This window comes from Mesocricetus auratus, unplaced genomic scaffold, assembly GCF_017639785.1.
Source record: "Mesocricetus auratus isolate SY011 unplaced genomic scaffold, BCM_Maur_2.0 Super-Scaffold_100003, whole genome shotgun sequence".
Lineage (NCBI taxonomy): Eukaryota > Metazoa > Chordata > Mammalia > Rodentia > Cricetidae > Mesocricetus > Mesocricetus auratus.
The window spans coordinates 19,702,555-19,722,667 of NW_024429188.1; the positions used below are offsets into that span (position 1 = coordinate 19,702,555).

General features: G+C 34.3%; 1 protein-coding gene across 8 annotated transcripts in view; it reads right to left on the minus strand.

The window, feature by feature from the left end:
• Positions 1-20,113, minus strand: part of Scml2 (Scm polycomb group protein like 2) — a 129,500-nt gene that overhangs the window by 57,650 nt on the left and 51,737 nt on the right. For all 8 annotated transcript variants that reach the window (XM_040744112.1, XM_040744109.1, XM_040744111.1 and 5 more), the window contains 5 exons: positions 18,379-18,449; positions 17,412-17,646; positions 14,906-14,994; positions 12,789-13,032; positions 2,961-3,044 (listed from right to left, as the gene is read on the minus strand). In XM_040744112.1, coding sequence (XP_040600046.1) covers positions 2,961-3,044; positions 12,789-13,032; positions 14,906-14,994; positions 17,412-17,646; positions 18,379-18,449 — 723 coding nt within the window. The remainder of the gene's footprint in view (positions 1-2,960; positions 3,045-12,788; positions 13,033-14,905; positions 14,995-17,411; positions 17,647-18,378; positions 18,450-20,113) is intronic.

The following is a 20,113-nucleotide window of genomic DNA, read 5'->3' on the forward strand; positions in this document are numbered from 1 at the left end:
AGACACTTCTATAGTGTTATCATTAAAAGGCTACCATCATGCTCATGTGATATGTAGCTTCCAGTTGCTTGGTAGCCAAATTCAGGTAATTTTCATATTTTGTGAAAATTACCTCCCGGGTTACTTGTGTCTATGTTTACAATTAAAAATGAGAAATATTTCAGAACTAACTCCTTCAGAATTTGATTATTTCAGGGTAAGTATTTTATATAGCAAAACTATTAATTCTAAATAAAAAACCTTTTCTAGGATATATGTGAAACATATACACCACTCATAAATATCCTTGCATTTAAAGCACAACAGTTCTCATTCTGAGGCCTTTGTAAGTTTAAATAGTCTATTACTTACTTCTTCCTTACCCAAAGAACTTCTTCCTTACCCAAAGATCATACAGTTTGCATAAACAAGACCTGTGATAGCAAATATCCCATTTTCTGTAGCCTTCTTATTTTAGTTCTACTAATCACTGAATAGAAATAGTCTATCCTCAGCTACCAAGGCTGATTAAAATCATTTAATTATTAACATAACTTAACCCTCCATTTACAACTAATTCACCCATATAAGCCAGATTCCTATTACACTCTTGGTTCAATGTGTCCCCTATTTTTTAAAGAAATCTAGTGACGTTACATTACTTTTTTTAACATTGTCTCTCTGTCATCACTTTCAGGATTTGACTAGTATCAGAGTATCACATTGACATTTTCAATAAAGATTCCAACTAAGGTCCTGGAAATGAATATTCCTGTCAATTTCTGGAACTCTTTTATCTCCAAGACAACAGTGTCCCATTGTCCACCCCTAAACTCCCTTATTTGCTATCTCTGGTTTCAGACCAACTGATCCTGTTTTATACTCCCATTGCAAAGTTTATCCATAGCTCCTTCTATTTTCATTCAATCCATTATGTTTCTTCTGGCTTTGCTCTATACCTCATGTTAAGTCCACCAAATCTTCTATAATTAAGTATCCCTTCACTCTTAAGCATTGAGTCCGCTCTTGCCTCTGAGTCTCATTCTCATCTACTTTCTCTAGTCAGAAAAAAAGCTTATCAATTTTGTTTTGTAAGGAGCTAGACAGCAAATATTCTGATGGACACAGAGATACATATAATCTCTGTGCCTGCCACATTCTTTGTGCACTTTAAAGAAAAACAAAACTAACCAAAGAACATAAAAATCAATCTTGTCACACAGCCACATGAGCTGGATATGGCCCTCTGCAATGTCCACTCTAACCTCTATGAAAGAATCACTGTTGCAATTTATTTTAAGCATATTCTGTTACAATATTTTATCTCTGTGCTCCATTCAACAAATGTTCCAACCGTCTACTTTATATGAAGTTTAAAGGCCATCTCTGGAAGTGAGCTTACATATTCTATTATACCATCTTAAAGCTCTTTTTAGGCCTGAAAAAAAACGAGTCGGCAATTCAAAGTATTTTCTGCTGCTCTTCCATAGAACCTGAGTTCAGTTTCCAACACCCACATCAAGTGGTTCACAAGTGCCTGTAACGGCAGCTGCTGAGTATTCAACGCCTTCTTCTGTCTGTGTACCTGCATGTATATGCAAAAACACATGCACACAGAGATGTATATATATCTTATATATTTATTTATATAAATTATTCCCAAGTCCTATATAACCAAATCAAAGATATTGAAATGGCAAAAATTTTGGACAAGGAATTCAAAAGTCTACTTTTACAGGTGATTTAAATGAAGAGGTAAATTTAGCCAGGCAGTTCAGAGATAGGATGAGATACCTCAACAACTATGATACAAAATCTATCAAAGAGTTAGAGGTTCTGCAAAAGAAAAAGAAAAAAAGAAAAAGATTCAGGCAAAGAAAAACTGAGTAAATCAAAATTTGAAATCAATAGTGGCAAGAATGTTGTAGAATGAACTATTTTTTCAGTGGATGAAAGGCTAAAAATCTGTAACTGACACTGCCAATGAGACCAATAACCTGTGACAAGATAGGTCTTAGGGCCTTGTGGGAAAATATACCATTATTATTCTGTTAATTACAATAAAATGACTCCTAATGGCATATTCATTGATCTGGGCATCACTAAACCCTTATCAGAAAAGCCTCATGCAGTGGATGGCAATTAACATAGATACCTACAAGTGGACCACCTGAAGAAAGTTAGACTTTGAAATACTCAACCTTACACGGATGTCAGAATCAAATCCCTACTGTCAAGGCTCATGGATCTATGTGGAAGTGAAGACAAAAAAGATTGGAAAACCAGAGATGTTAGAAGTCTTCAAGGAGACAGGGTTTCGAAGACCTAACAGGACAGATGAAGAAAGGAATTCAAAAAGACTGAAACAGAATGTATGATACTTGAATAAGCTTGAGCCTGACAAAATCCTAGGATGGAGGAGAAGTAGGAACACAGTCCCAGCCCTAGCCAAGAAATAATTTACAACTGAGAACTGCTGGATAAGAGAAGATAAGATTTTTTCATTGGAATGACACTGGGTATCATTCCAAGGTAGGCCCCACGTTCAAGATAGGCTGAAAACATATATCGAACTCAAATATTTTATGTGCTTCACTTCTCCTTTTTAATAGTATAGAAACAGGAATTCAAGTGGATAGGGAGGTATGGGAAGATCCTGAGGAACAGGGGGCAGGGAAAACATATGATCAAAATAAATTATATGAAATTCTCAAAGAAAAGCATTAAAATTAAAACTAAAAATGTTTTTGAAGGTGTCACTTAAATGGAAATTTTAAGCCCATTAGAATTTCATGTAGCTGGAAAAGAAGTCTAAGCATCATTGATTTATGACAGTGAAAATTTTTAGCAATTTAACATTGATCTACTTTTTGTATTTGTTTTCTTAAAGCAGAAAAGAGCCTTTCCTTCTGAAACACTAAACTATTATTCAATGTACAGGAATCATCTTGCAGATTAATGTAGGAAAACAAATCAATCACCTGGGGCTGCTCCTTCAGTCTCCAAAGCTGTGGCTCCATCTTTCCAAGGTCTAGTTGCTCCTCTGCTCTTTGGTTTCTTTTCAGCTTTTTTGAGAAATAAAATGAAAAAAAATTAGATGTACTTAAAAGCTAGAACACTTTAGGTTCCTGTATGCATGCCAAATATAAAAGCTCTAATAATAATTTATGCATTCTAATATAGTGTCATAAAAAGACATTCATTCACATGTGATATACAGTTTCTAGTTATCTGATAGCCTAATTCATACAATTCTAATATTGTATGTGATGATAACAGATAAATTGTGTCTATGTTCATTTTAAAAATAGAGATATTTCAGTAATCATGCCTTGAAAATTTCCTTAGTATGAAAACTAGTTTATGCAGCAAACATTATTGATTTTAAAATTGCATTTTGGCTGGCAGACATCACACACACACACACACACACACATTCTGATATAAAGATGGAATTTTATAGCTAAGAATGCATTGAAATCAGATATCACAATAACCTAATGATACATCTAAAGGTTTTAGAAGACTAAAAAATCCCAAACTAAAAATTCCTAGAAGAGAAAAAGACTAGCCCAAAAATTAATGTAATGGAAACCAAAACAAAAAAATAATTGCTTTTATGAAAGATAAATAAGGCTTATAAATCCTTAAGCTAACCAAATCAAACACCCAAATTAGTAAAGTGGGATATAAATGGTAATGTTACAATAATAAAGCACTAAAATCCATAGGATTTAAAAATATGGAATTAAGTAATGAGGGTAAATACTTTTTATGTTCAAATTTGAGGACACTTACATGCAAGCCTCAAAGGAATGCATAAAGTAGTGTTGAAAATAAGCACCAATGTGTTCTCAGTAAGCCGATGTTTCGGGGATTTAGTTTTCTTCAATTTTATTGAAATGTTCATTTTGTTTGACTTCAAAGTAATGACTTTGAGTAAAAATATCTGAAGTTTTCAAATTTTACAGGTTAAATATGCATTCAAGCAAAAAACTGCATCTAATATTTGAAGGAGTGCTTTCTAACAAATTTCTTGGTTCTTTTTTATTTCTTAGAGAAAGAATGCCCACTAATCATAATAATAAAATATCTAAGTAAATAGAAACAAATCAATTCTATATACATGAAGATAATACAATACATGCTCTGTAAGATGTCTGCAGTTGGTCTCTATGAGTACTGGCAATTAACAGTCCAAGTTTTAATAAAAATATCCTAAAGCTTATATACAAAATTATTAGCAATCATTATTTCTAGAAGGGAAGAATACATGCAATTTTAGGTTATCTTCTGACCACTGTTATATTTTCTGAATGTTCTGTAATAAATATCAATTTGCTATTAAAAATATAAAGTGGTTCACAAAAGATAAACAATATAGCAACTTCTGTAAATAACAGAATCAGCTATCTAAAAAATTGATAAAGTATAACATTACACTTAATTAGTCATATAGCTGACTCTATAGTAAATCTATAGATTTGACCACCGATGGATAGATAATGCTGAGAAAAAAATCTGTATCACTACTGAACATATACAGATTTGTCATTATTTCTTAAATGATACAACTATTTATGTATCACTTCTATTGAACCAAGTGATGATTTAAAATATAAAAGACAGTATAAATAGGCAATACACAAACACTCCACCATTTTATATAGGATTTAGTCACCCTTGGATTTTGCCGTCTCTATTGGTCACGGAACCAATCCCCTAAGGATACTGAGGAATGACTGACTATGAATGAACTAAAAATAAAAGGTATACTTTTACAGTTCCACTGCATGTCAGCAGTGATCTTTAGAGTTTTCAGAAATAATACACAATAATATATAGCTCAGTATCAAGCAATCACAGAACTCAAGTATACATTAATTATCTTAGGCAGAAGTCCTTCAAAAAAACCTGACTTGGCATTCCATGAAGGAAAAGGCTTCTCTGTTCTACAGGTAGTTGAATCCTAGAAACACACAATGCTACCTGTATTCACAAGAGTAGGCATTCTCTGTTATGTTTTAGCCATCCATCCACAGGTTTCCACTTATAATTCTTCCTGTATCATCACCTAATCTAGATATCACTTTCCACTGTCATCCATCCACAGGTTTCCACTTATAATTCTTCCTGTATCATCACCTAATCTAGATATCACTTTCCACTGTCATCCTTCCACAGGTTTCCACTTATAATTCTTCCTGTATCATCACCTAATCTAGATACCACTTTCCACTGTCTTCTACCTTTCCACAGTGCCCCTAACAAGAAAAAACGTTTTTTGTTCCCTTTATTTACAAACTGATTGTTAAAAGGAAAAAGAACAGGCTACACTGGAAGAAAACTTTCCTAAAATTTAGTGGTAACTGTCCCTGTTTTTATTTTAAAACCTGGTGGGTCATGTATCAATTGCTCAATTCTGATCTGAAGATTTTTACTAATTGTCCATTTATCTATCACCCACACTCTAAGACCCTAATAGATATTAACAAGTCTGAACCTTAGCTCCTCCATCCTCCTTGTTGAGTCTCTTTGATAACCCGAATGGATTTCTCTCTAGGAGTCAACAACACATTTTTAGTACTAAAAATATACAAACATATAATAAAAGGTGACTCTTATCTACAAGGAAATGATTCTCTTAGAAAACCAAGGATTCATCCTTTGGAAGGTGTCAAATATAGCAGTAACATGCCATCCCTAAGAGCTGTTAATAACTAAACCAACAATAAACTATATTTAAGGGTTCTAAATATAACTTTGATTCAATTATATTTTAAAAATTAGCTCACAAATTAAAGTTATTTTTATTAAATTTTTTCAGTGTACATATCAACCCCAGTTCCCCCACCCATCCCTTCTATCCCCCATTCAGGCCACAGAGGGGATAAGGCCTTCCTTAGGGAGTTCAAAGTCTGGCATAGTTGGTATATCATATTTAAGTTATTTTTAAAGGTTACAAACAGGAAAAATTAGAATGGTTATTGAGACATATAATCCCAGTACTTGGGAGAGGGAGGCAGGAAAACTGCTGTGAGTTCAAGTCTAGCCTATATTACAGAGTGAGATCTTGTCTTTGAAAAACAAAGAGTGTCTTTTCCTCCTTGGTATACATTCTATGCTAAAATAAAATTAGATCTAACAACATTTAAATGCTTTTCCAGTCCAGTTATATAGTTGTATCTCATAAATATTCAGCCTAGGAAAGAAGTAAAAAAATCAATAAGCAAGAAATCGCATTCAGAATTTATATGGGCTTTAGAGTAATATTTAAAAAGTATATATGCTTTTTGCTTGTGGATCACAGAAGCACTGTAAACTATTCCCTTCAGTTTTCTGAGGAATATTTTCCATGATGACTATTTTACAACTGCTACTAATATATACTTGACAGTATCAAAAAGTACAATATCTATAATCTTTAATATTTTCAGAAGAAACTGCACACAAAGGAGCAATTATAGAACAATTTGAACAATATAAGCTTAAAAAATCACTTGACTTTTAAATCATAGTATATTTTTCCTTCTGAATAATTTCTAACAGTGACTTACACATTATGCTGTTCAAAATAATCACAGCAGACACTAATTTTCACAAACAACATTTAAATTTTTTGATGTAATTATCAGCAAAATGTTATTCATATTCCATAGAATAAAGTTGTTTTAGTAAGTCTCATTCAATGTTAGTGGAAAATTATTTATGGTCATATTCCTAAAACCTAAGAGAAAAATTATAATGCTTTCATTATAAACTGGTCAACTAAATAATTAAAAATTCTTAGATTGTTCCTTGTTTTTAAAATTACAAATATTCATCTTATGATAGAAATAAACAAAGACTGAATTTTTCTTCATGTCTTTAAAAAAACCTTTGAAAGTGACTATTCAAATAATAGTGCTAAAAGTTTTAAAAAGTAATATTTACAACACGACAGTCTAACTAAAGTCTTTGGTATACATAGTGCACACAAACTAACAAAGCAGACAATAGATTTTTTATCCAGAATTTAACTACAATATAAAGCTAATTCCTACCTTTATAAATACTCCAGAGAGACAAGCTGCTGCTGTATTTATCATTAAGCTGACTTAGGTTCCACTTCATAGCCTTATTCTTCCTAGCCAGAATTAAAACTGAATTTCTGGAGAAAAGGACTCAACAACAAAGCCCATGTTGCCTGAACAAGCCTGAATTTCTAGCAAATGGGGACAGAGCTATTTGCATTGTTGATTTAAGGAGGGAGGAGTGAAGGGAACAGATAAAGGGGGCTGGTAATGTAATTTGTATATTGTCTGTGAGCTGTTGAGACAGGGATCATCAGTCACCTGCTCAAGCTCCCTTCATTTCACCCTCAAAGAAGGAACAAAGGTTACCCTGGGTCAGAGAATTTGGAAAGAAATGAAAAGACAGGCAAAATCTAACTACCAACCCATTGTGTCTCTAGAGAAAGTTATCCATGCTGAACCACATGTTCCTTTAACCAGGGCATTCTTAATAGCCTTAAGAGAACCCTGCAAAAATAAATCATAGCACAGAACCAAGAATGATTTAAAAGCCTAGGCACTGCTTGTAATTATCTTAATACTTAGCAAGAAATATTTAGATCAGAGAAAAAGACTATTTATTCCAAGCTACTTCTTTGTATCATAATAGCTTTCTCCCTCACACAAGTGAAACACTTATCCAAGCTGTTTATATACGACAGAAAATATATTTTAGATTTCATGCCTTTTTGGATTGACAGCATTTCTAGAAATTTCATTCATACCTAACCAAAAAAATGTTCAATGTACTAAGTATATTAAACTATACTGCATTGCAAATCACATCAAGAGCAAAAATCTAAATGAATATTTGAACGTCAGTCAGCAAGACTGACACACTTACTTTAAATTTCGTTTAAACTTTTTCTGAGAATTTTATATGTGCATATAAGGTATTATGATCAAATCTATCTTGAACTCTTTATAGCCTTCATTATAAGCACATGTATCATTATCTGATCCATCAGACAAAAAACTACTTTATGTAGTTTTTAGATAAGCACACACAGTCCTACAATAATAAAGTTGGTAAAGAGATGTTTTAAAACATACAAAATCTTAATTTTGAAATTTAGAGAGGAAAAGCATAAGTTGTAGAACATACATACTTCTTTGAACAAAGAAAACAGCAGACATAATTTATACAGTTTTGGTGTGGGGGTAATAAAGAAGTGGAAAATAAAGCTGTTTCTTATTTGCAAATTAAAGATGTGAAGCTGGGCAGTGGTGGTGCACGCCTTTAATCCCAGCACTTGGGAAGCAGAGCCAGGCGGATCTCTGTGAGTTCGAGGCCAGGCTGGACCGACAGCCTCCAAAACAATACAGAGAAACCCTGTCTCATAAAAACCAAAAAAAAAATTTTAAAGATGTGAAATACTTCCCAAGAGACACACTTTGGAACAGGATAAGGAGAAAACTGCTAAATGCTACTTTTCCAAAATAAAGAAAGACTACATAAAAGAATCAGTTACACATTTTTAGAGGAACCTCCATGAAAGCATAAAATAAAGATTCAAAGAAATGGCAAATAATACAAAGATAATTGTGATTAAGATTGATTTTTCTTTTAACCTTGAGTGCAAATGAAGTAACAATGCATAGCTCCACATTACTGAATCTAGGTATGCTCTCCTCCACAGTTCTTTAGACAGAAGGAATTCCTTCATACCCTAGAGATCCTGCAGTTTTAGACTCAAATCACCGGAAAGTTTGCTTTTTGCTAGTCTATAATGTTATAGTTTGTCACTCAGCCCAGAAGACCGGAGAGAAAACAGAAAGGGGGAAAAACGTCCAAAAAGCATCCACCCAGTAAAGAATAAACTCAAAACTCAGCACCTAAAGTGATAATAACCCCAAACCCATATGACTAGTAGGCCAGCATGAAAACACAGTCAGCAACCCAGGGCAATATGGCATCACTAGAGCCCAGCTATCCTACTCCAGTAAACACAGCAGAAGCATGAGAAAATGACTTTAAATCCATTCTTATGAAGATAATAGAGGCACTTAAGGAGGAAAGGAACAAATCCCTTTAAAAAGGCAAGGAAAACACAAACCGGTGAAGGAAATGAATATAATGATTGAAGAGTCCGAGTGAAAGATATATTCACATTAACTGAAGATAGTTACTAAAATCAGTATTATAATTATGCACTTAATTATAAAAATCCACAGTTTTAAAAATTATTTAAGTTCAATTTAATTTATATATTTCATGATTAAAATACTTAAGGATTGTTAAAGTAAAGTAAAACATTTACAATAGAACTAGTTTTTGAAGACTAAATATCGCATAATCTTAGGAAAATTACTGGGGCAAAATTGTAATTATTTATTTTATGTGTATGTTTTGCCTGCATATATGTCTATGCAACTATGTGTGCCATGTATGGTGCCCTTCAGAAGACCTAAGAAGCTGTCAGGTACCCTGGGACTGCAGATTCAGGAGACTGTGAGCTCATACACAGGTGCTAGGAATAAAACTCAAGTCCTCTGGAAAAGCAGCCAGTGCTCTTCGCCATTGAGTCATTTCTCCAGCCCCTGGGGGGCACTTTTTAAAACGGAATCTTATTCTTCTGAATGTCTCAAATGACAAATGTATATCTTCATCCAAATAAAAAAAGAAAAATATGTTCGCACATTAAAAAAAAAGGGTCACTCCAGTTACGATCCTAAATTACTGGAATATATCCTGTTTGTTCCTTTCTGCATTATATATTTGTAATGACTGGCTAAACTCCTATAACATTCTGGAGACATGGGGAAAGCAATATGAGAAAAATAAATAGTATATAGGGAATCGTTAAATTTCTATCACTATATAAGTAGTCGAAAGGGAATTGAGATTTACAAAGAAGACATGGGAGTGGGTAAAACTGCAAAAGAAGCAATATCAAAGAAATTGTTAAAAGAAAATCTGCAATAAGACCTGTTTTCAATTATGCGACCCTCTCCTCCAAGTTGCTAAGGACATAGTAACACATATGCAGTTCTGATCCTTCTTCACTATGCACACTGTATTAACAGTCTTGGAAAGAAATTTGATCAGTTGTGACATCACAGAGAGTTTTAAAAGAGCACAGGGTCATAAAAAGAGGTTGGGTAAGAAAATGTGGATAAATTTTAAAAGTACAGATTTCTCTACCCCTGTGAAGCCTAATTACAAACTTCATTATTTCTGATCATATAAGTGTTTGTAAAAAAAAAAAAATAGAAGTTGTAAAGCAAATGAAAATTCATTCTCCTAATTTAGTAGCATTCATGTCTCACTATACTTTTCTAAAAACTGGAAATATATTGTTTTTATTGATTATTTTTATAAACCTTTAAGTGTATGAAAAAGCAATTCTTTATAAATTGAAAAATATTTCTACTACATTTAAGAAATACTCAAAATCAATATAAAATTTTAACTTATGAAATATGATTAACTTAACACTCATGATACCCTTGAAAGAACTGGTACAGGATCCAGCTTCCTGAACATAACACCAGTAGCAGACAGTGAGATCAAAAATTAATAAATGGGACCTCCTGAAACTGAGAAGCTTCTGTAAGGCAAAGGAAACAGTCAGCAAGACAAAAAGGCAGCCCACAGAATGGGAAAAAAATATTCACTAACCCCACATCTGACAGAGGGCTGATCTCCAAAATTTACAAAGAACTCAAGAAGCAAGTCTCCAAAACACCAAAGGATCCAATTAAAAAGTGGGCTGCAGAACTAAATAGAGAATTCTCAATAGAGGAGTCTAAAATGGCTAAGAGGCACTTGAGAAAGTGCTCAACATCCTTAGCCATCCAGGAAATACAAATCAAAACAACTCTGAGATACCATCTCACTCCTGTCAGAATGGCGAAAATCAAAAACACCAACAACAATTTATGCTGGAAAGGATGTGGTGAAAGGGGAACACTGCTCCACTGCTGGTGGGAGTGTCAACTTGTACAGCCACTCTGGAAATCAGTATGGAGATTCCTCAGAAAAATGGGAATAAACCTACCACAAGACCCAGCAATTCCACTCTTAGGCATATATCCAAAAGATGGCCATTCATACAACAAGGATGTCTGTTCCACTATATTCATAGCACCATTATTTGTAATAGTCAGAACTTGGAAACAACCTAGATGCCCCCAACTGAAGAGTGGATAGAGAAAATGTGGTACATTTACACAATGGAGTACTATTCAGCAGAAAAAAACAATGGAATCCTGAAATTTGCAGGCAAATGGATGGCACTAGAAGAAACCATCCTGAGCGAGGTAACACAGTCAAAAAAAGAGAAACATGGCATGTATTCTCTCATATATGGATTTTAGACATAGATCTGGGGAGTGCCAGCCTACAATCCCAGGGCCAGAGAGTCTGGGAAATAGAACCTTCATTCAGTGGCTGATGGAAGCAGAAGCAGACTCCCACGGCTAAGCACTGAGCTGAACTCAAGAAATCCAGTGACAGAGAAGGAGGACGGATGACCAAAGACATTAAGACTGGGCTGGTTTAACCCCCAGAAACAGCTGGCCTGACAAGGGTTAGCTCTTGAATCCCAGGGTGATGCCTGGGAATCCAGCATGGGACTGATCAAGACCCCCTGAATGTGGGTGTCAGTGAGGAGGCCTAGGTAATCTATTGAGCCTTGGGTAGTAGATCAGTATTTATCCCGGGTATACAAATGGACTTTGGACTCCCATCCAACAATGTGAGATGCACTCTCACCCTGGACTCTTGGGGGAGGATCTAGGCCCTGCCCTGCATGAAATGACAGACTATGCACACCCCCATGGAGGGCCTCACCCTCCCTGGGGAAATGAGGGGATATTGGGGGCTTGGTGGGAGGGTGTGGGAGGAGGGGAGGGAAATGGAGAGGGACCTGGAATTGACATGTGAAGTGAACCTTGTTTCTAATTTAAATTTAAAAATAATATATACATAAAATTATGAATAATAAAAACAAAAGAAAAAGCAAAAAATTTACTCGCATATACATTTTACTTGAGAATATCAAATGTTATCTTTAAAATATAAACAGAACCACTTAAAATGTATTTTGATACTTATTATGTCCAGATGTGACTAATGAAATACCATGTGCAAATTATTTTTAAAAGGTGTCAAGAACAGAATTCGGGGCCCAGTACATGCTATGCACTCATTCTACACTGAGCTATATCCCCAGAACTCATGCATGCATTTTAATTGAGGTAATTACAAACATAATTTTAAATATTAACTACCACCTATACACATTCGATGACTATAACAACAGGGTACCAACATTCCAAATGTGACTTTTGGCTTTGCTGATATGCTTAGCATGAGCTCTAGCTCATAAGACATAAGATGTCTGGAGTGCAATCAAGAATTCTAATTATCCTAGGCCTAAAGAGATGGCTAAGAGCACTGCCTGCTCTTTGAGAGGACCTGGGTTCAATTCCCAGCATCCATATGGCAGGTCACAACTGCCTGTAACTCCTGTTCCAGGGAATTCAACAGCCTTGCACCAACATACATGCAGGCAAAACACCAATGTACATACAATACAAATAAAAATTATTTAAAAAAGAATTCTAATTATCTTAATTTGAACCTTTCATAAACTCTGGTACCTAGACTAAAGAATGTTATTTACTTGTCTACCTGAAATTCTAATTTGACATCAAGTCCTATTATCACCACTACTAAACACAATGCCACCAAAATAAGATCTAAAATAACAAAACATAGATAATAATAATAATAATTAGATATTATCTTACCAGTATTTCCTGGTGGCTGCAATACATCTCCTGTGAGGCAACACCATCCAACTGGGAAGATGTCCCGGGAGTCATATTTGCACCAGTAATCAAATGTTCCACTCCATCCATCAAAAGTAACATGAATTTGATCTCCTTTGACAGCTCCAATTGTGGCAGGGCAGATCAGATATGGATTTTTTCTATCGACAGCTTCAATCTTCATCCCCACTTTAAAATTATTTAGGGGTGGTGGTGGTGGTTCCTATAAAAACATTTTTTAAATTTTTCACAGTTAAGATATATTAAGAATTATCTTTTCAGTGTGTTCTTTTATAATCCTTAGTAAGAAAAATAGGCTTAATATTTATCAGGAAGAAAGGTATTCTTAAAAATCACAAACTATTCCTTGAATATTTCACTTTTTTCTTGTAGAGCCAAAGACCTAGAAGGAAACAAAACTAGCCTGATCCATGCACTCATACAAAAAGTATGTTCTGTCATGTGGCAGAAATTTAAGATTAACTGGCAAAAATATTAAATATTGCTTCTAGGGAAATATCACTTTAAAGGGTTTCTCCTCTGACTCCAGGAAAGAAGAGTCAGAATATCAAAGGATAGATTTTATTCTGAAGAGATAAAAATAGGAAAGGCTCTGAAGTCTGTCAAAAAACAGTAAGACTGTTGACAAGCATGATGACACAGAAAGACTATGCAAGGAAATGTAGGAAGCATTAGAAGTACTGTCTGCACCTTCATGTCAGACTTCTAATCTCCAGAACTGATGTTTAAATAAATCTAGCTATCTACAGTGACAAATTTAAAACACCAGAGGAAAAAAATGAAGATGACACAAGAAAGGGAGACCTTCACATGGAATGGTAGTATTAATATTATGAAAATGGTTATCCTATCAAAAACAATCTACAGATTTAATGCAATCTCTACCAATATTCCAAAAACATTTTACAGAAACTGAAAATTCAATCTTAAAATGCATATGGAAGCCCAAAGTAATACACTAGATAGCCAAAGCAATTGTGAAGAATAAAACAAACAAAAAAACTACTGGTGGGGATATCACTATCCCTGATTTCAAGTTACACTATAGAGCCATAGTAGTAAAACCAGCATGGTACCAGGACAAAAAGAGACACTATGATCAATGGAAGAGCATTGAGGACCCAGGCAAGACTACATATACCTACAACTACCTGATTTCTGACGAAGGTACCAAAAACATACACTAGAGACAAGACGGCTATTTAAACAAATTGTATCAAGAAATCTAGCTATATACATATAGAAGAATGAAATTTGATCCTTCTGTCTCAGCCTGCACCCAAATCAATGCCAAATAAATAAAAAAATCAATGATAAATCTGAAATTACAAAACTTCTAGAATAAAGAGTAGGGAATATACTTCAGTATATTGGCTGAGGTAAGGACTTTCTGATTAGGATTCCAATCACCCTGGAGTAAATGCAACAATCAACAATTTTGACTGTATGGAATTAAAAAGACTCTGTACTACAAAGGAAACTGTTAATCAACTGGTCATGGCGCAGAGGATAAATGTTCTCAGCTATGAAAGGGATAGCCGTATCATACCATCCCACTACCACAACACTCAGGAGTGAGCCATCATGGGAAAAAAAGGCAGGAAGATTCTAAGAGCCAGAGGTCAGGGAGAAACAGCAAAAACAATCTTTCTGGGTGTGACAGGATTATTAGACTAATGAATTCATAGCAACTACCCTAAATTTCTGTTCAAGTACTACCAATATGAATACATTTGAAAACAGAGCCTTAATCCAGTTTGACTAGTATGATGTAATAAGAGGAAGAGACCCACTGGGTGTATACACAAAGAGAAGAGGCCCTAAAAGGACACAAGGAGGTAGTCAGCTATAAAGCAACCTTCAAGGCACCCTAGTTTTGTTCTTCTAGCCTGAAAATTGTGGAAAAACTTTTTTTATTATGTAAGGCACTCCACTTTGTTACAGTGGCCCTAACAAACTAACTAGGCATTGAAAAAAAAAAGTCCGTGTTGGAAATGACAAAGTATTGCGCATTCCCATTAAAAAAATAAAATCATGTGCTAGAGGACAGAAATTTCTTCTAATGCTTTTCTTACCTTCTTAAAGAATACTGCAGGTGCCAGTTCAGATCCAGTTAGTGTTCGTAGTAAGAACATGGGCCAAGATGAAACTTTCATTCTGTACCCTGTTTTATAAATTAGGTATCATGAAAAACATGTGAAACTATGGTAATATAGAACAAATGAGTTATATTAACATATCCCCTTCAGAGAATTACTTTCTAAAGATTTGAGTAAAAGGAGATGAATCTTCTTGTAGCTACAGCCATCGCTCTGATGTCTGGCAACAATGTCAAAGTGGAACTAGAAATTTTCATTTTAAGAAGCCATTGGCTAGGTTTTGCCAACCAACACATTTATGTTGGGGACAAGCCATAATAATACAGTTAATACAAACCACAGCCTAGAAAGCTTTCATTTTTCCACCCAAATCCATGCAAGCATAGGAAAAGGTTGCAAAAGGCTTCAAGCCCTTTTCCTTGGAGCCTCTGACTTTCAAAAAGACCATTTATGTTGAACCTCGCAAATGTACATATACAAAATGCATCTTATTTTAAAATTTTAAAGATGAAAAGCAATGAATATGTATTCTAGTAAACAATATGTATGCTTAAATACTTAACGGAAGTATATTAACATCAATAACTATTCTGGGATACATAAAAATAAGATGGATGAACAGATAAATAATAAAACAATATGGTAAAATAATGAAGTAGTGAGTCTATGAATGTTCATTGTAAAAATTTTTACATTTTGTATATGACTAAAACTTTTCATAAAATATTAGGAAAAAGACTTCCTTTAGCAATTCTTATACATACTAGACATAATCTTAAAATTTATAACAGAAGTTACCAAAATAGCTATGTTTAGAAATTTTACCAACTTAAATCAGCATTTTACATTTGCAGCAGGGAGTATAAGTTTGCTAGTTTTACTGTTTTCTGGGGCAACCATTCTCACTCAAAACCTGCCTCCCCCAATGCTAGAACTGAAAAAAGGTTTCTGTGCACTCTTGATGAATTCATTCACTAAGAGAGGGGTGCATGTGAATCACTGGCAACAGAGCTATCAATAGGCAACATATGCAAAACATGTTAAGATAGACCAAGTCATCCTCAAATAATCTTTTACTGATATTCCCTAAAATATAACTAGGAAAACACATGGTGATAGTGGAAATGGATGGAATGCTTGTTATTCAATGCTTATTGCCAAGCCTGACCACCTGAATTTGACAATTAGAGCCCACATGGTACAAGGAAGACAAATGATTTCCCCAGGCTGTATTCTGACTTTCACATGTATTCTGTGTCCCATGTGTATACATACACATACACATACAATAAATAAGTGTTAAAGAAAAGGCAAAAATAGATCTTTTTGTGCAGTGACACATACCTATAATCTCAGCACTTGGGAAGCTGAAAGAGGAAGATCAATACTTCAAGGCCAACCTGAACTATGTATATATAACTATGATCCAGTCTCAGAAAAGAAAGAAAAGGCAAATCTACCTCTGACCGGTTTAAAAATCAATGAAGGGGGGCTGCTAAGCAAGAACCTTGCCACTAAGCTTCACTGCATCCCCTTTAAAATTACTTTAAAATAATTTTTGGTAATTAGAATTTAGTATAGTTCTTCATGAATGCTAAGTATATGCTCTTTTCACTGGGCTACACCCCAACCCTTAAACTAAATCAATTTTAATAAACAAAACTTTAAAAGATATTACCAAAGTAATTATTTTCAGTGTTCTGGTTCTTGGGAAATACTTCATTAATAGGAAAAAAATCCATTCTGAGTTTTACATTAATTCTTATTTTAAGCATTATAAAGAACATGAAAACACCTGAAATCATTGAAAATGAAAAATGATGATGAAATAAATGAATCACTGATTTTCTACACATTATACAGATATTCTTCGATTCTAAAAAGATTTTTTCCAAAATATGTCATAAACTTTTCACATTTAAAAAACATGGCTCAGCCAAACACTACATGCACTTAAACGTAAACCCTTGGCTAAAATGTATACTCTTTCACTTTTCCTATGTCTAACAGTATCTAGGTTCCTTGGTATCTAATGGTTAGCACTGAAAGAACTCTCTCAATGACGAAAAATTGCTGGTTCTTGTACTACTCTCATAATCTTACATTCTTCCTGTCCTTATCCTCATACCAAAACTGTTGAATGGCTCAATAGCCAGTATCAAGAGGTGTTTCACTCATATGAAATATTACAGACTTCTTCTCTAGAAGAGTTTCTAGAAGCGTAAGAAAGCTTTTTGGGTATTTTAACTTTGAAAATTACTGTAACATTTGCTCAAAAGTGAGACTTTTCAGCACACTCGTGCAGTATGTATACAAGTGACATAGTATGGAGTTCCTCTCCAATCACATATCCTCTACAGTAACTCCCTGACCATATACTTAGAAATAAGGTCAAAGTGGTTTTCAAAAGGACATTTCAAACCATCTCTAGTGAATAGCTTATTAGTAAGAATATGTTATTTCAGGCACTGTTTATCCTTACCCAGTGGAGGTTGAAGTAAATCTCCTTCCTGTTCACATGTCCCAACAGGCTGTATGTCTGATGAATCAACAAGTCTCCAAAAATCATTCTTATTGTCACTACCATCCAGTCGTAAACGTAATCTGGCCCCAGTAGTTGCAATAACAGAAGCAACACACACTGAACCAATATTGCGAGGGTCACGGGCTTCCAATTTCATACCAACTTGGAATTCATTAGTTGGTGGAGTCTGAGACTATATATAAATAACATTGTGTTAAGTGCATGAACTCTAAGAAAAACAGATGGCAAACTATGGTACCAGAATACTTAAAAGGTGTTTATTAGGTAAAGTCACAGCAGGTGAATGAGGTCAGTGTTACTAAGGCTCAAGGCAAAACCTCCCTTTTGACTGACATGCAGCATAAAAACGCTAGCTATCACTAGTCTCACTCAACTGCATATCCAGAAAACCCAAATAGAGCCTAAAAATACACCCTGAAAAACTTAAAAAATAAGAATTCCATTAAGCTTTGAAATGAGCAACCTAGAAATCCTATTAAAGTCTATGATGAAGTTAAACTATCCAGCATACTTCAAACACCCTACACATCTTTAGCCTTCATCCCATATGTGCCTCTATCCACCTTGCACTCCAGCTACTTTGTGCCATAGTTTGATATTTAAATAATTTTGGATGTTTTCTTTCTTCTCCTTCTGATAATCTTAAATAACATCTGTTTCATGAGCCCTCTCAGTACAGGGTTATCACATTTCTCATATTTGTTATTTCTGTCTTTGCCTCTAGATGGGCAATTTTAAGAGCTTAGTATATCTAACAAAATTACTGCAAATAGATCATTTGGTTTTGAGTGGCAGAAACATAATCCTACTTTCTCCTAATAATACCAGAACCCTGAAACTACGATACCATTCCACAAGATAATTCTGTACATTACTGTATAGTCTGAATGGAATTTTGGCATACCTGTCTGAAGTATTCTGAAGGAGCACGTACAGAACCAGTCTCTTTCAAATACTTGTCCCAGTCAAAATAATCTGGAAAAAATACAAAATAAGTTGGGTTTGGAGTATACAGTAAGATTTTCTTCTGACTGAATTAAGTTTTAATCCATATGTAGGACAAGAGTTTTGAAGGGAGGAAAGGGAAGAGTAAAGTATTATAATTACATTATAATCTCAAAAATTAAAAAAGAGAAACAATACTTTCTACAAATCAGGTTATAACTTCTCAAGGTACATTCAATTATGCACAGAAATAGAAGCAACTTACTGATAATAATTGTTCTAATGAAAATTATAACCCATATTGTCGTAATGAATTGTGAACTTAAAGCAGAATGATTTTGAAGGATGGGCTGGGATGTGAAGCAAAAGTAGAGGCCCAAGGCTCAATATTTTACAATACAAAAAAGAAGTGTGCACACTAGAAACAACCAGGAAAAGTTTATAGACTAGAAAATCTACGCATATGCGTCAAATATACATTTGCTTTAAACTTTTGCTGAAACTGTATCATTCCATTAATATGAAGGCACTTTGCTTTTTATGGGGAGCTAAAGGTGTTTAATATATATTCTAACAGAATTTTTAACACTGTGATGTTTTATAAAAAGAAAATTCTGAGAACCAGAGTAGTTCTTACTGGACTATTCAATTTCCACCCATAGTATCAAAAATATGGTGTTAAGACAGAGCAGTAAACATGTGGACAGTGCAGTCAGTGAAACATTATTTTAGTGATGCCCATGTGCTATGTATTCTTGCCATGCTTCATGTAGTCTTCATGATATAGCGCAGTGCAATCAGAAAGCAGCACACTCTGCCTGGCTTAAATACTCTTGTTATGCTAACCAGACTGTCAAGACCCTTGACAGACTGACCGAAAATACTAACAAATTATATATTCATATATAGAGTTGGATTTTCAGCAAACACAATGTTTTTGATATTCTTGTTAAACTCTATAAAATTTTTTTGACTTCTCTTCCCTGAGTGAATCTGAATTACAAGTTTCTGATGCACAATGGTACTTCTTTATCCTCAGCTTCCCTTATTATGATTTCAATTATCTTGATTCAATTTCTTTCCAAAATATTAAAGGGAAAATTTCAGAGATAATTCATAAGTTTTAAATTGTACAGTTGCTGTAAGCAGTGTGATGAAATCTCACATAGTCACACTCTGCCCCAATCAAGAGGCTTATGCCATGAACACAACCAGCCTGTTAAATCACATAGTAACAAATTTGTCATCAAACTGCCTGCTAAGGTAAGAGACAGTGTTCAAATGTCTTATCTTACTTTCAACAATGATCACAAAGTACAAGAATACTGATGCTGGCAATTCAGATGACAGGGAGAAACCAAAAAGGTCTACTCTTTCATTAAATGGAAATGTGAAAGCTCTCAACAATGAAAGAAAAACTATTTTGAGGTTCATGATATTTATGCTAATAGCTGCCAATCTCTCATTGTGCCTTATTTATAAATAAAAAATTATCATACATTTGTATGTAAAGCACATATTACTATCTAGTTTCAAGCATCTAACAGAGTAGAATCTTAGGGAATTACAGATATGTTCAACAAACTCTTAGAAACATAAGTTGTAAATATTCTATCTTAGTTTGTATCTGAACTGGCTATAATCTGAATTACCAACTCCTATCCAGTATTGCTCTATTAGCATTATTTCTATCA